Raw genomic sequence first — 18,143 nt, 5'->3', positions numbered from 1 at the left:
TTGTCAGGAGGTGGAGATACACAGGATTATAGAATAAAGAGGGCTGCTTTTTCAGACTACACATGCCTCTCCCCATCACCCCTTCATGCCCCATCCCTATTACCGAAAAGCATATGATACTCCCATTTTCCCCTTAGCTGAGAACTACTGGATTATATAATCTATCTCTAAGGGCCTTTGCCACACTAAAGTGTTAATACAGGATCTGAGAACTGGAAGAAAACTTAAGAGATTCTCCAGTCACAAGACAAGGCCCAGAAGAACTTTTGATTCTAACCATAGTTAGATACAGATGTGAAACTCTGGGGAAGTGTGAGGCTTCCCAAGTGGATTAGCGTTTCATTTAGCTGAGTGATGTGATGAAATACATGATTCTTCCCAATCTTCACCCTTCCCGGATCCCATGCCCTTTTCAATGCGACTTTGTAGTTCCTGCCACTAGAGTATTATATTTAACCACCTCTCGGTATTAGGCTTGGCCATATGACTTGCCTTGACCAAATGAATACCTAGCAGATGTGATGTGAGCAGAGAGAGGCTTTAAACGTGCTTGTGAGATTAAGTTTGTTCTCTTGTGCTCTTGCCTTTCACTATGAGGAGAACACGCACTTGGTAGCCACTGGTCCAAGGAGTGTAAGACACGTGCAGAGCAGCCCTGCAACTTGGAGCCAAACCTAATGAGTCTAGATCAGCTGAATCCCAGCCAATCCACATTTATGACAATGAGAAATAAATACTTACTGTCAAGTAAGATTTTGCATTTGTTAGTTATGTAGAATTTTTATGGTTATAGGGTAATTCAGAAGATAATAGTTCACCTATTTTAATATTTTAGACCTCAGCATTTCCATTAGATTGTGAGATTCGAAGGAAAAATCTCTCCGTCTCTCACACACACATAAGTATTCAATATACAGACACACAAACAAAAGTGTGATTACAGATCTATATAATAGTACCTCTGAAAAAGAGTCAGATCTAGTGGCAAAGATCTACTATGTACAGAACCTATCTCTCGTGCTGTTCAATAGAGAAGTTAATGATAACTGGGCTCTTTGATCTAAATCTAAAATAATAACAATTGTCCAAATAGTGCAATTGTAGCTTATTTTATATGAAAATACCACCACAAAGACAATTACACCATGAAAAGCAATATTTATACTTATGTAATGTGTCACAGTCAAAGTATTATAATATCTCAATTAACCTGAATGCACAGAAATAGAAGTATTTTGGTTCTTATAATTTTACGAATAACAAACATTTTTAAGATAACATTTTTGTGGCTTTTATAGTAAAACAAGATTTTCAGATACCTATTTTAAGATAAATTTACTGAAATATAAGGAGTAAAGTTTTTGTTTGGTTCCCTTTTAAAATATTTTTTAAATGTGCTAGTTCCCTTACTGACTTAGGAAGAAACCTAATGCATAGGGACCTAATGACAATAAGTGAATATTTACTTCATGGTATGGACTCTTTTGGTACCTTAAAGCAATGATCATTACATTAGTGCTATGGACGAACTACAAAAGAAATAAAAGATTAGGCCAACTATGCCCTAACCCCAGGCTATCCTCTGAAAGTTTCTTTGGAAAATGTAAACATAACATTTACCACTTACACTTATCTCCGAAAAGTAGAATGCAAAATAAAAATGGCAGCTATTAAAAACTCTTTAGCCAAGTTCTGATTATTCATTCATTGAGGTAAGAAACTCCCTACCATGTGCTCTATACTGTGTGCTGAACAAGAGCCTGAAGGATAGTGGGGGAGACAGGCAAATAAAGAGTAAAATATGGTAGACAACAGCCAACCCAGTCTTCAGGGGATGGAGAGAAAAAGTCTGCACAGAAGCAGTGACGTCCAAGGTGAGATCTAAAGAACAAAGACAGAGTTACCGGGTGTGGCAGGGGATCAGTGTTCCAAGCAATTGGAACATCGTGTGTAAAGGCTCTGCCGTGAGAGCGAGTGTGGTGCATTTAGGAGATGCGAATAATTCAGGTCCATACGTGCTTTACGCTTTACGCTTTTCTGCTTAAACTGTCTATGAAAATAAACCCTTCCCTCACTTCGCCTCCAGGTTCTCCTCCCACCTCACTGATGACTCCTTGATTCCTTCACAACTTCCTTCCCTGCGTCATCATCCTCTCCTAAACATCTACTCATGGGAGTGCATCAGGCTCAGCCACTCAGACTCTCCTTTTTCTATCTACACTCACTCTGTAAAAGATCAAATACAGGCTTCACATACCATGTATTTGCTCATAACTATAAAATTTTACATCTCCTGACTCTTAGATCCAAGCCCTTACTCTACATTTCAAGCTAGACTTGGACTTGACATTCCAAGCCCAAACGTGATGTTCTCCCTCCCAAAGCTTCTTTCCACAGTCCTACTCGACTCTGTAAACAGCAATTCTTCTTATCGCTCAGGCCAAAACCTTACAGTCATCCTTAACTCTAGTCTTTCTCTGATACTCACATCTCATCCATCTGCAAACCTTACCCCCTTTTCTCGAAAACATTCAGAATCCTATCACTCTTTAACTACCTCGACCACTGCTACTCTAATTCAAGCCCCCATCATCTCTAGCCTGGACTATTTCAATAGTTTCGTAATTGTTCTCCCTCTACCCTTGTCCTCGACAGTCTATTCTTAACACAGTAGCTACAGTGACCCTTTTAAATATGTCAGGTCGCATCATTCCTCTGCTTAAAACTCTCCATTAGCTTACAATCTTACTCGAAGTAAAAGCCTAATTCCTTAAGAGCAGCCCACAAGCCCTTACTAACCATCATCTTACTAACCATTAGCTCCCTGATTTTCTTCTTACCACATTCCCCCTCACTCACTCTGTTTCTGCCATCCTTGCTGGTCCTCAGACAGGCCCAACACAGTCTTGCCCCAGGTCCTTTGCACTTGCTGTTCCCCTTGCCCAAAACCCTCATTGCCAATAATGATATGATTCACTCCTTTACTTCATTCAGGTCTCGGCTTAAATGTCCCCTTTATCAATGAAGCCTTGTCTCACCTCCCAGTATAAAATAGACCCTCCTCACCTCATCCCCTTTGCCCTGTTTAGCTTCTCTCTTTTGACCTTCTCACTACTGCACTCAATTACAAAACACAAAAGAATGTGTTTACTTATTTACTATCTATCTCCCTAACCTAGAATGTAAATCTGCTGGAGAGCATAGATATGTGTTATTCATTGCTGTATCTCAGAAGCTTAGAATACTGCCTGGCAGATAGATCACAGGTCTGCAGTAAATATTTGGTGGATGAATTAATAAAATCTGAAAATCTTATAAATTATTCTGACAAAAGCTATTAATGTAACTTTCTATTTAAAGAATAACTTTTTAATACTGTATCCCTAATTAATAGCTAAGTGCTTATAAACTATGTAAAGATAACTAATACAATGACTTTTTTCCCTTTAGCCTAAAGACATACTTCACACACACACACACACACACACACACACACACAGAGTTCACCATCAAGGGCCGAACAATCTAAAAGACTTTATAGCACTCTTTTCCTTCAGTTGGCTTTAGCACTTTTGAATATATTGAAGCAGTATGTTGAGATCCTATGTTATCTTAAAGCCAATTAATATTTCACCTGTAATTCTACATATAAGTTAATAATAGTACCTTGTCAGTATTTTGTGAAATATCAATAGAAAAATTGGCAAAACTACAGGCAGACAATTCACAGAAGAAATATGAAAAATGTTCATTTAGGTTAATGTTCTTTAGTGATTAATTTTCAACAACCTAAAATGGCTTGGCAGGAAGGGAGAGCAGAACCACCTCAAGAAAACCAACACTAGCAAGAGGTTTCTTATATACAGAAAGAGACAAAGAAACTGGAAAACCTCGCCACTGACGAGGGTGTGGTGCTGAAATACCTGTGATGGAACAGTAGACCATGTGAGGCGCTATCATGTCTATATCTTCATAGCCCAGCCCCATTGCAGACAATTTGCCAGGGACATAGTTTTCCACAAATACATCACAAACAGCTGCAAGCTGAAAGAAGAGGTGAAGATGAGTCAGACTTCTTAAGGGACTTCCCAGCTTTCAACAAATCCCCACATGATAGAATTCTGATTTCAGTAAATACAATTGATCCTGGCTTTGTAAAAGCCCAGAAAAATCTCAGGAAAAGTAGAATTACAAAGTATTCTTAGATAAACATGAAGGCTCTGGTCAACTACTTGAGGTATTACTGCCAGTAAAACAATGGCTATTAAAATTTTCAGTTACTACCATGGTATTAAGTGGATTCTGCTTACATTAAATGTAAGAAATATCTAGGCTACATGGTCTATCTAAATATATTCTCAGAAGTTCAGGTAAAACAATTAGAATATAAGTACATAAAATATATGAAAAATATCTTTTAACCCCTTTAAAATAAAACTAAATACAATGTCTTTACTACTCCATCCTTATTATGTAATATTCCTCATTACAACATGTACATATAGGCACTTAACACATGTAAACATGATTCTGAATTGCTTTCACATTTTCCAGATGCTTTCTTTCCAAAGAGTTTTAAATGTATTTAATGAACCATTAAAAAAAAAAACCTGCTAAACTATAACCCAGTAAATCAGTAACTGTCAGAAACAAAACCCCAACTCTGATTCCCAGATCACTGCAACAAGCCATCGTAAACCTTAATTTTAAAATTCTTTTCAAAATTTCAATTGTGACTACATATCTTTTGAAAAGTCATCACAAAAATTGTACTAGGTCATCCAGAAAAATTGATTACAGTAATGCTTAAACATATCCAAGTGCCTAATAACTATTCAATAATTTTTTAATTGCCATGTTGACATAGATATATTCTCACACATAAAACTAATGTAATAGAATAAGACTCTGGCCCAGGGGTGGGCAAGCTTTTTTAAAAAATGTCAAAAAGTAAATATTTTAGCCTTTTTAGGCCACATACATTCCCTGTCACATGTTCTTTATTTTTCTTTAACAATCTTTAAAAATGTAAAATTCACCGTTAGTCCACAGGCTGTGCAAAAACAAACTTGATTTGGCCCACAGTCTGCCAACCTCTACTCTAGATGGAAAATAACTGAATTTACATAAACTTTAGAAGGAAACATGTAAATAAGTTGAGTGCCTGTTTGTTATTGTGTCACCAAATTTGGAGTGTATACATGGAACTGTTTGACTTAACAAAATTTAGGGGGAGGAGATCTTTGGAGGCATCTTTGGAGGGAAATAAGCTGTTATCCTCCAGAGCTCCTGAAACAGAGGTACCAGGGGCCCAGGGGACCACCTGTCAGAAGAGGAATGATACATACATTAAGATACAGGACAGAGAGAGAAAGGTTTTCAAGTATGCACCCCAAATCTTAAGCCATACAGGCACCCTTCCCAAATTTCAGATGCCAATTAACATTCGAGCTGCTTCTCACATGGGCAACTCTATGCAGTATGCCCCAGGGACAGCCCAAGTAGAGATGTGTTTATTTTTTGTTAATGATTCTACCAAATGTTGCTTGGAAAATGTGGAGGGAGAATGGGTGTTAGTATAAGTAAAACACAAAGCTACAGTTACATTGTAATTTATTCCACATATTTTTCTGAGCTTCTGTCTGCTACTTACACAGCACTCCTGCAGGCACTAAAGAAAACAAGCTGCATCAAACACATCTAGATTCTTATACCAGTCATCTCTCTGCTGCATATTCTACATGGTGCACAGTATAGTACCTTATGCAAATGACATTTGATAAATTATTTTTAATTTTAAAACTCTGTATGGGTTCCTCAAAAAGTTAAACACAGTTAAGATGTGACTCAGAGATGCCAATCCTAAGTATATACCCAAAATAATTGAAAGCAGGGACTTGAACAGGTACTTGTATCCAAATGTTCATAGCAGCATTATTCGTAATAGCCAAAAGGTGGAAACAACCCAAGTATCCATCAACAGACAAATATATCCATCCAATAAAGTAGAATATTATTCAGCCATAAAAAGGAGCAAAGTTCTGATACATGCTACAGCATGGATGAACGTTGAAAACATTATGCTAAGTAAAATTAACTGGATACAAAAGTACAAATATTATATGATTTCACTTATATGAAATATCTAGAATAGGCAAATTCATAAAGCCATAAAGTAAATTAGAGGTTATCAGAGGCTGAGGGGAGAAGGAAGTGGAGAATTATTGGTTAATGGATACAGTTTGTTTGGGATGATTAAACATAAAGGAAATACACAGCAGTGATGGTTGCACACAATTATGAATGTAATTAATGCTACTGAACTATACAGTAAAAATGGTTAAAATGACATTTTATGTTATATATATTATACCACAATTTTAAAACTTTTAATTCTATAGGGTATTTGTATTTTTAGACTTCTATATCATAATAAATCACATTTCAATTCACATAAAGTATTCAGATGGATCACAAACAAATTCACTGTTTCAATAAGACAAGAAAATATAATGAATAAGTTATATTAATAGAAAAGTATTCAGAATGTATAAACAAAAAACATTACAAAACAATATACATGGTATTATCTCATGTTTATTGGAAAAAATGAGTATACAAGGACATAAAGAGATTTGATATGATATACTAAAATATTAATCTTTTTGCCCATGAGCAGATATTACTTGTATAACAACAGAAAAAAAAATAAGCTAAAAAGAGGTGTGCTCAGAGTACCATGTAGTTGACTCTCCGAAGTTATAAGAAAAATATGGAAAAGTTGAATTTAGAAGCTAAAGACTTCCACTGATAAAGATGCCCAGTAGCTTTTTATTATTACCCAAGAACTCAATATGTATGCATTATGATACTTATTGATAAAATATCCCTAGAAAAGTGTATAGCACAGAAGTTATTCTTTGCTCCATTTTAAAAATATTTATTTTAAATAAACACACAGTATCTATTTACTAGATACTGATTCTTAGTGAGTCTGCCATCCAACATATTCTCCCTCCCTGTCTCTTTCCGGATATTTACCCATTTCAAGATCACATATGTTCCCTAAAGCGTTAACTAAGGCATTCGTTAAAATTCTAAACAGTGCAGTGCCGAAATCAGAGACATCACAAACCTCCCTGAGTTATATGGATCTCCACACTATCTACAAGTAATATACAAGTCAACTGCTTCAGTGGAGACCAAACATTTATTGCATTTCCCTGATACAAGGATCTACTAGGAAATAAAGTGAGGGGGGAAAAGACTTGTTCCCAGTTTTGCAGGTGATCACCTCTTCCTCATCTTGGCACTCACAGATCACCTAATAATCTATTCTAGATTCTTACCCATAATAAGAAACAAGAACAATTTTGCATTTTAGAGAACTCATCATCTTTTTCTTTTCTTCTGGGAAAAAAAAAAAAAACCTTCCTTCCACTCACAGAGTAAAAAAACTAAAATCAATTGAAATACAGGATACCTAATTCTGAGTTGTCTTCATTAGATATAATTTAGGAACAGACTGGATGAGCAAGATCAGAAATAGAGGGGAAGTGATGATAATAATTTAACCACATTTATCAGTAAAAAAAAAAAAATCATAAAATAATTTTTAAATGTATGTCAAAGAATGTCCTTACTCTTAGATGTATTCTGCACTCAAATGCTCCTACCCCTGAGCTATACCTCCCAGGAGATGTCTCCTGAAGGATTTAAGGACAAAGTTTCATATCTTTCACTTACTTTCAAATAGTTCAAAATCAGACACACACATACCACATGTATTCATATGTAAATAAACAGATATAGCAAAATGTTAAAACTGTTGCATCTAGGCATACGGTAAATAAGAGTTCATTATACTACTCTTTCCATTTTTCTGTATGTTGGAATTTTTCATAATAAGATGTCAGAGGAAAATCAAACCCATGACACTGCTCTATTGGCTGTGATTCACACCCACAATATGGATACTGTCACTGTCAACTAATTAACATAGAGAATTATTTGAAATATAGATGACATGTTAGGAAGTTATCAAATCATATTGCCATGAAAATACATAGACTTTTCTAAGCAGAGCTTTCTTTTCTACACAACCTATTTTTGGTTAGCCTGGTTGACAAAGGAGTCATACTTTTTGGAGCTCTCATGTATCCAGCTGACTGCTTTGTATAATACTCTGGAACTGTATCTATAAACTAGACTCATTAGATTAGCAATCATATCCACCAAGTTCTGAATACAAAGGTTGTTTTGCTACTCTTAAGACCACAAGAGAAATCTATGCGAGAAAGAATAAAAAGACTAGGCAAAAAATAACTTTTCCTCTAGGCAGTAAGATATATAACTTATGAACTGTAGAACTAGCTGAAAGCAACAGATATGAAAAATGACTGCAGACAATCTATTAAAGTTTAATATGAGTTGAAATGTACTTTATTTTTATCAGACATGAAGAGAAACCATGCCCATAATGAAACAATTTAAAACTGTTACAATCTGGTGGAGGACACAGGCAGGATCCAAAGAGAGTGAGAAAGATGTCCCAGCAAATTCATTTCTTTTGGTTAGAATTATACATGTAGGCCTAAAATACTCCAATGTACACTGATGTCTTAGGAGCAAGAGTTATGAATTCCACCTAACACTGCCCCATTGAAAAACCCTAATGAACTTGTAAAGTATTTGTTAAGTCAAATCTGAAACCTTCACTATTCAGGATAAACTATCAAAATGTTCTGAAATGGAAGCAAAGAAGCAGGAACTGCAAACACTGAAGGTGGAACTGAGAAACATAAACCAGAAAGAGAAGAATTAAGAACAATCTCCTAGATGATTCATCACCATCACCATCATCATCATAACAACTACTGAAAAGATAAAAAGAAGGGCCTGAGAATGAAGACAATGGGAGTTGAGTCCAAGATGAGGGTCACTGCCATAGAAAAATAAGGCAAGGTGGGCTTCCCGGGTGGCACAGTGGTTGAGAATCCGCCTGCCAATGCAGGGGAAATGGGTTCGAGCCCTGGTCTGGGAAGATCCCACATGCCGCGGAGCAGCTAAGCCCATGCACCACACTACTGAGCCTGTGCTCTAGAGCCCATGAGCCACAACTACTGAGCCCCCGTGCCTAGAGCCAGTGCTCCGCAACAAGAGAAGCCACTGCAATGAGAAGCCCGCGCACTGCAACGAAGAGTAGACCCCGTCTGCCGCAACTAGAGAAAGCCCGGATGCAGCAACAAAGACCCAATGCAGCTAAAAATTTAAAAATTAAATAAATAAATTTATTTTTTTTAAAAAAAGGCAAGGCAATAATAACAGAGAACAATTTAGAAAAATCATTATTAAGTTGCAACTGAAAAAGAAAATAAAAACAAGCAAAGAAACCTAAGTTATGCTATAGAAAAGATGTAGGAAAACAGGACAGTGCGATCAGGACAATTATCAAGCTTTGGGTTCAACATATATCTAGTAAAATTCTAAATTTGTTGGATTGATCCAACAGAACCAGAGCGATGATCACTGATTCTGATCTTAATAATTAGAAGACATTATTTTTCAATCAGCCAGATGATAAGGAAAGAAGCATCAGAACAATGAAGCTAAAATTGATACTTTGATATAAAACAAATTTGGGGATTTGGTTCTCTAATCAAGGAGATTTACATCCATTACATTTGACTTCGATTTTTTTTTTTTTTTGGCGGTACGCGGGCCTCTCACTGTTGTGGCCTCTCCCGTTGCAGAGCACAGGCTCCGGATGCGCAGGCTCAGCGGCCATGGCTCACAGGCCCAGGCATGTGGGATCCTCCCATACCGGGCCATGAACCCGTGTCCCCTGCATCAGCAGGTGGATTCTCAACCACTCCGCCACCAGGGAAGCCCCAAACTTTTTTTTTTTTAATATTTATTTTATTTATTTATTTATGGCTGTGTTGGGTCTTCGCCACTGCGCACGGGCTCTCTCCAGTTGCAGTGAGCGGGGGCTACTCTTCATTGCAGTGCACGGGCCTCTCATTGCAGTGGCCTCTCCTGCCACGGAGCACGGGCTCTAGGCACAGCTTCAGTAGTTGTGGCTTGCGGGCTCTAGAGCACAGGCTCAGTAGTTGTGGCACATGGGCCCAGCCACTCCACAGCATGCGGGATCCTCCTGGGCGAGGGCTCGAACCCGTGTCCCCTGCCTTGGCAGGTGGATTCTTAACCACAGTGCCACCAGGGAAGCCCTCGACTTCAAACTTTAACAAGAATGGCAAACAAGTTTTACCTCACATGATGAATCCACCTTCATGTGCATCAGGAACAATAATAATATTTAATGCTGAGTGAGTGCTGACTATGACTATAGCAGGCACCCTTCTTCACATTTTACACAATATTAACTCAATTCTAACCCTAAGAAGTATGTATTATTATTGTCCCCATTTTGCTAATAAGGGAACTGAGGCATAAAGAAGTTAAGTAACCTGCCTGAAATCACATGGCTAGTAAGTAAAGAAGGCAGGATTTGAATCCCAGCAGTAGAACACTGGGGTATGCCCCTAACCATTGTGCTGGCCCCTAAGGAAAGATGCCAAGATCAGGTCTGCACACATCAGCCATCTGAATAAGTGTTAGAAAAACCTTGGGCTCTACAGTGATGTAGATCTAGGGTTCAAATTTCAGCTCCTCCCTTTACTAGCTATGTGATCTTTAGACAATCACTCAAGCCCCTTGAGACTCATTTCACCTCTTGTGAAAATGAGGATATAATACTTCATTTACAAGGAAAATTCTGAAGATTTGAGAAGATGATACGAAAAAAGTACCCAGGCCTAAGATCTGATGCAGGGCAGGCACTCAGTCAGTGGACACTAGTACCATAACTGAACACTCTGACACTATGGAGAAAGGTTAAACACAATATACCAGAAATCATAAAGCAAATTATACTTAGTATAAAAAGGAAGTTAAATTCAAATAGCATTTACAGCAAAATTTCAGATTGCCAATGAAATAATGTTTTAAAACATTTTTACTCATATTCAAATCCCTAATTACAACCCAGGTGACAAGATGCCTTTTATAGAGCATACTGTACCTCTTTGATGATTTTCACCCCTTTTGGATCCTTGATATTAACAGCTATACTCTAAAAATTAAAAATATATATATTAAAATAGTATCTTAAAATTTCTTCTTATTGCTGACAGTTCAATAAGAGAGCCATTCATATTACAGATTTCTCCTCTTAAAGTAAATGCATTTTCCTCACGAAGAAACATTTAAATAATTTTTACTGATTTTATTTTCAATTCGGATATGTTAGGATGATAGTAAGGATTATAGTAAAAATTTTTCAAATAATAATACCAAATGTAGGCAATTAGCAATCTCCAAAAGAATAACAAATGTAACACATCAAGTGATTCCTAACTTTAATAAAATTATTTCCATTAAAAACCATTATAAATTCTCAAAAAAATGTTTTAAGTTAGTCAAGAAGGAAAATTAATAAAGAGCTCTACTGTTTCTACTTGGTAACTGGTGAATGAATAAAATAAAATAAAATTTCACCTTATTGGGAATATTACTAATATCTACAAAAAGGGGTAGAAATAAACAAGCCACAATGATATCAAAAGTTTTGTTATTACAAGAGAATTACACAGGGCTTCCCTGGTGGCGCAGTGGTTAACAATCTGCCTGCCAATGCAGGGGACACAGGTTCGAGCCCTGGTCTGGGAAGATCTCACATGCCGAGGAGCAACTAAGCCCCTGAGCCACAACTTACTGAGCCCGTGCGCCTAGAGCCCGTGCTCCGCAACAAGAGAAGTCACTGCAATGAGAAGCCCACGCACCGCAACGAAGAGTAGCCCCCACTCGCCACAACTAGAGAAAGCCCGCGTGCAGCAACGAAGACCCAAGGCAGCCAAAAATAAATAAATAAATAAATAATTTTTTTTTTTTAAATAGAGAATTACACAAAGAAAGCAAAAAGGGGATAATATTCTTACTTTTTTATTTCGGTTAACACTGAGAAAATAAGTACTTTCTGTCCCCACAAAAGGTGGACCCCAAGTTCGTGTATCATCACCAGCTCCTGAAAATAATAGTATGAACTATTTAACCTTGAAACATCATGAGACATTTCAAATCAACAGGCTTACTCATATGTAAGTTCACAGATGCCTAAACAAGATCAGCGGAATTAGCAACCTAAAGTGGCCTTGGGACCTTGTTAGAACTGCCCAAACTCTTTACCTGTTCATGTAAATCACTAAATCCTCCCACAGCTTCTTTCACTAAAATCCATCCCTGAAAGTCAAAATCCAGAAGGGAATATCCTACTGGCAGTCTTTAGATTTAATAAATGGCAAGTCTGAGGGGGAAAAAAATTCCTCTCCTACTTCAACAAACAAGTCAGCTCTTTCAGTGTTTTTAGCATTAAATGTGCAAACAAAATGTTGGGTCTACAAAATATTTTTGTTAAATATAATTTAAATCAGGATAATGAGAAGTAAGTCTTTATGATAAAGTGGTATCTGAGGCTAGGTATAAAACAATGATAAATAAATCTATTTTTAAAATTCTGTAGCAAAAAAATCAGAAAAAGCAAAATAAGCTACTGAATAGCAAATGTCAATAATTTAAGATGCTATTTAGAATAAAATTTTAGTAGTCTAGGTCTTGCTTCAAATGTCTTGCTTCAAAGTAAAAGTTTAAAAACATCAAAAATAGGGTATTTTATTCTAAACATCTACTTCAAATGATTCTGAAAAGTACTTGTGTTTGATTCAAAGATAACACTATCGAGTTACAGAAAAAGTTTTCTTTGCACAAAAAGCAAACAATGTAGATGGAGCTCAGAAAGTGAATCAACAATTAATAGGCACAAATTAGTATCACTTAAATTAAGATTTTTATAAGTTCTGATTAAATATTGATATTAGAAACTAATCACTAAGTATTACTAGCCCCCCAATAAGAGAGAATTTGTGAATATGGGTTAAAGTTTAAATTCTAATCTCATTTAAATTATATAATTAATTTATTAGCCCATTAGACTTTACCCACTGAAACTGATAAAGAAAAACAGACATAGCCTTTTAGAAAACAAAACAGAAGCTAAAGAATAGACTCCTTTACTTAAAAACAAAAAACTAAAAACCTCACAAGAGAAAGAGAGAACACAGGACAGAGGAGAAAAGAAGCATTAGCTCTAACTGGGGATGAACTGATAAACAACACAAAGCAATAAATAGTTAAGTATCAAACTGAACAGCATGCTCAAAACGTCAGGGGCAAAAATAAACTACAAGAGTCCACAAAGGGAAAAAATAAACTACAAGAGTCCACAAAGACAACCGCCTAGTAATAAACCGGTTATAGGCTTCACGGAAAAATATATGTGTGAATCTGGATCTTCAAGATCAGACAGGACCTCCCATAGGCAGGAAAAAGTCCAGACACTTCCACTTTTTTGAAGGTCTCAATACATTAAATAAAAAAAAATTTTTGTTTTTAAGAGAGCAATGTCAAGATAAGGCTAAAAGTAGACAGCTTATTTTAAATGTTTACATTCACCTCTTGGGTGGAAATAATGTCAGAAATCTAAACTAGAGGCCTACATGGCTTTCCTGCCCCACCTGGTCCTGGTGTATAACCTGGGTTTAAGAGACACAGAAGGATAGGATACGTGCTGACGGCCCATGAAATGAAATAAAGGTTAAAGGTCACAAACTGGTAAAACTGGCAATTTGAGAGACATGTTTTATTTGACCCACACACAAAAGTTTTTAACTATCTGCCATCATTTCAAAACCTAGAGATAGCACATAAAAATTCAGACTGCCTTTCTCATATGATATTTCAACACATTCATCCATTCAGCAAATAGTTATTGGGTGCCTACTTTGTCACAAACACTGCTCTCTGCAGAGCAGACACAGCAGTGAACAAAGACCAACATCCCTGCCCGGGTATGCCTGCCTCCTGGTGACAACCCTGGAATAGCAGCATCATTGGCTGCCCAGCCCACTTCATTCATTTAGGTTACCTGCCTGGCCCTGCAGGCATAGCGTTTACATCCACCGGAAGACTCTAAAAAGAGAAGAAAAAAATAGACTTAAGCTTGATACGCTCTTTGATTACTCAAATAAGAATAATCTAAGTCCCAAGTCAGAAAACTACAACGAAATTTAATTTAACAACTGAGGAAGTGGACACTAAAAGAGACTGAAATGTGAAAATACTGCCAAGGAACTTTTCTTCATATCTGTTGAATAACTATCTCGAAAAAACAAAATATATAATATGAACATTAAAACGTACTGAGCAAAAGGGTTAAAGGAGAGAGACCAATTAGTAAGAAAAAAAGCAATGAACACCTGCTAGGAACAAAGCTTGATGCCTAGTGTATGGCTATGGGACAAAATAAAGGCCTAGACTAAGGAAAGGGTCCCCCAGTGTGGAAATGAAAAAGTACAGAGGAGAAACAGGGAATTGTGATTTCTAAAATTAACAAAAATAAAGTCATTCCCTCAGCATTCACGAGGGACTGCTTCCAGCACCCGCTGAGGACACCAAAATTGGCAGATGTTCAAGTCCCATAATTGGCCCTCCCTATCCACCAGTACAGCATCCGCAGATTCAACCAACCGCAGATCATAAAAGTACCCAATCTGTGCCTGGCTAAATCCATAAACGCGGAACCCGTGGATACGAAGGGCCAACTGTACAAATATTTAAGCTAGTGATCAACTGAAATAGCAAGAGAAATCAGATTGGCTATTCTACCTAGAAATGGAAGACCCAATGCTTGAAATTAGAAAGTATGTGGTATTAAAACTGGATAGCAATGTGAAAATTAGAAGTTTTATGGTACCTGTAAAAGAAAAAAAAAGATGTTCAGCTAGAAAGTAAACATTATTCAGCATGTATCCAGCAATGACCAAAAGAGATAAATATCACTGACTGGATAAATGAAGCATTATCTCTGGAAAGCAGGATTCACCAGGCCCTTCTATCACCTGGAGCCTGACAAGCACAGGGCCAGATAAATATAAAATACATAACATTCCCCATGCTGATCAGAGAATCTTCTGCTAACTGCTTTGGCCTCTTAAGAAGATCTATGTATCAGAAAGTTGAATCTTCTAGATCATGTGTTCTACTTTATAGCGTTTAATCACTTATGGTAAATTAATATGCTGATGTAATTATAAACTAGTCTCTTATGGGTCTTATGCATACTATTCAAGGCTAGACCATTTTCACTAATTTGGGAATTCTGTTCCAGATCCATAAGCAACAGATCTTGAAGAATAAATAATAATGCTAATTTCCTGCCTTGCCTTCCCTTCGTCCCTCAGTGAGGGAAGGTGGCCAGGCCCACTCTCATCTCAGTCTCAGCAGCAAGGCTTGTGTGGGGCTCAGGAGGGCCAGGATCAGAGCTGAGTGTCTGGATATTCCTTACTAGCTGTGTGACCGTGGACAAATACCTTGACCTCTCTGTCTCTCTGTCTTCTTATTTGTAATCTAGGAATAATAACAGCTCACAGGCTGTTATAAAGGCTGAATAAATTAATACAGGCAAAGAGCTTAGAATTGTGCCTGGCACTAACTGTTTTAGCATCATCATTATTTACGTGTTGCACGTCTGTTTCTACCACAGGCTTCCAGGTGCATGTGAAGGACCTGGCTTAGGCCTTAGCCCTTGGCACGTATAAAGAGTAGAAACAGATCTAATATTAGTATAGGTTCAGAGGAAAATAAAGAAAGGAGAAGGGAAAATAATCGCTTCATTTCCATTCTCTCCTCATCCCACATACAGGTACATGGACATTTAAAGAACTATTAAAAATATTTATTAGCTTGTTTCTATGTTTTAAAGAGAGCAGTAGTTTTACCTGGTCTTTCCACTTTTATAACTTCTGCTCCAAGATCTCCTAAATTCATAGTAGCAAAAGGTCCCGCCAGTACTCTACAATGTTAACAATGATAGATAAATTCATTACCATCTTTAAGATTTTTATATTAATTCTTTTCTTAATAGTCCATCAACACAGACAAGCTCATATAATGTGAGTAAGAATTAAAATTCTTAAAACTGTCCAAAAAGTGATTTGGCCATATGTATCAAGAACTTTACAAAGTATATTCCTTTTGATGCAGTAATTCTACTTCCAGAATTCTATCCTAAGGAAGAAACTGAAAGATTTCCTGAGGCAAAGATTTATGTACAAGGAAGTCTCATTTATAATATAAAAACACAGGGAGATGACAAAGTAATTATGTGACAACTATATACTATAATAAAATATCTTATATTTTTGTTGAATTTTGAATGACATGGGAAAATACTCAAAATATAACATTATGTTTAAAATGTGGATAAACCTATAATTTCAATATGGTTCCATTTTTTATTTTCAAAAGTTATATATAAATATGCAGATTGGAAAGAAAAGTATAAGTATTATAGTAATTGTCTCGTAGAATGATGAAATTGCAAGAAATTTTCTTGGTTTTTCTTTCCAAAATTTCAATGATAAGCTTATAAACACCCTCTTATAATCCGAGAAATAAATGTCTTTTGAAAGAAGGGGGAAAACTCAATCACCAAAACACAGATAAGCCAATACAAACCTTGTTAGATCCAGAATTCTTACACCCTCCAATGGCTTCATACTGTCAGTATCTGGCAAAGACAGAAAATACTTAAATTGATTACCAGTTGTCGGAAGGAATAATGCAGAATTCTTCATATTCTTAGTAATATCTATCACTACCAAATAAATAAATTTTCCTTTACATTTCTGCTTTATATATAACACAGAAACCTGGACCCAGTCCAACTAAACCAACCTGTAAAAATTAAAGCCTCTAATACCAGATTATTCCCGATTTAATAAAGTCCAAAGCTATGCTTAAGATAGTTTGTCTAATGGAAAAATTTTAAAGTGGGACAAACTAATGAAAAATTTTAAAATGGGGGGAGGGGGTGTATAGGCTGAGCACAGAGGGTTTTTAGGACACTGAAAATACTCTGTATGATACTGTAATGATGGATACATGTCATTACACATTTGTCCACACCCCCAATTGAGAAACAGAACTTTCCATTACCTGAAAGTTTCCTCCTGCTCTTTGCAAACTACCTCTCCCTCCATCCCCAACCTCAGGCAACCATCGATCTGCTTTCTGTCATTTTAGTTTGCATTTCCTAGAATTTTATATAGATGAAATCATACATTATGTACCCTTTTGGTCTGGCTTCCTTCATTCAGGATTATGATACAGACTCATCCATGTTGTTCATTTTTATGAGTAGTAACCTACTCTATGGCTGTACCACATTTGTTTATCCATTCAGCTGCTGATGGACACTGGGTTGGTTCCAGTTGTAGGTTACAGTGGATCAAGCTACTATGAACACTTGTGTACAAGTCCGTGTGTGGACATGTTTCCACTTCTCTTGAGTAAATACCTAGTGGAATGGCTGGGTAATATGGTAAGTTTACGCTTAATTTTCTAAGAGACTGCCAAACAGACTTCCAAAGTGTTTGTACAACAGCACGAGTTCTAGAAACTCCACATCCTCACAACACTAGGTATTGTAAATCTTTTAAAGGTTAGACATTCTAATCGGTATATGATGTTTCTCTGTGGTTTTAACTTGTATTTCCCTGTTGACTAATGCTGTTGAAAATCTTTTCATGTAGCAATAGGCCATTCATACATCTTCTGTTGTGAATTGCCTCACTGCTTTTATTTTTTTTAATTTTTTATCTTATATTAGAGTAGAGTTGATTAACAATGTTGTGATAGTTTCAGGTGTACAGCAAAGTGACTGAGTTACACATATACATGTATCTATTCTTTTTCATATTCTTTTCCTATTTAGGTTGTTACATAATATTGAGCAGAGTTCCCTGTGCTACAGTAGGTCTTTGTTGGTTACCCATTTTAAATATTACAGTGTGTACATGTCAATCCCTAACTACCCCTTCCCCTGCCTCACTGTTTTTAATACTGAAGCAAAATATTCGAAACAGTACAAAAATCCACCAACAGGTGAAATGTTAAATAAGCACCGGCACATCCATATAAAAAAATACTGTGCCGATGTTAAGAAAAATGAGACATTTACATACTCT

The 18,143-nt window shown here is 36.5% G+C and overlaps 1 protein-coding gene across 4 annotated transcripts in view; it reads right to left on the bottom strand.

The window, feature by feature from the left end:
• Positions 1-18,143, bottom strand: part of SUGCT (succinyl-CoA:glutarate-CoA transferase) — an 827,778-nt gene that overhangs the window by 799,348 nt on the left and 10,287 nt on the right. The window contains exons 2-6 of one of the 4 annotated variants that reach the window (XM_067042878.1): positions 16,633-16,684; positions 15,894-15,967; positions 12,000-12,085; positions 11,084-11,134; positions 3,924-4,044 (exon numbers count right to left, since the gene is read on the bottom strand). In XM_067042878.1, coding sequence (XP_066898979.1) covers positions 3,924-4,044; positions 11,084-11,134; positions 12,000-12,085; positions 15,894-15,967; positions 16,633-16,684 — 384 coding nt within the window. The remainder of the gene's footprint in view (positions 1-3,923; positions 4,045-11,083; positions 11,135-11,999; positions 12,086-15,893; positions 15,968-16,632; positions 16,685-18,143) is intronic. The other 3 variants (XM_067042879.1, XM_067042881.1, XM_067042880.1) reach the window with 3 other exon arrangements.

This window comes from Kogia breviceps, chromosome 9, assembly GCF_026419965.1.
Source record: "Kogia breviceps isolate mKogBre1 chromosome 9, mKogBre1 haplotype 1, whole genome shotgun sequence".
Classification (NCBI taxonomy): Eukaryota; Metazoa; Chordata; class Mammalia; order Artiodactyla; family Physeteridae; genus Kogia; species Kogia breviceps.
This window is presented reverse-complemented; position numbering and strand designations above follow the sequence as displayed.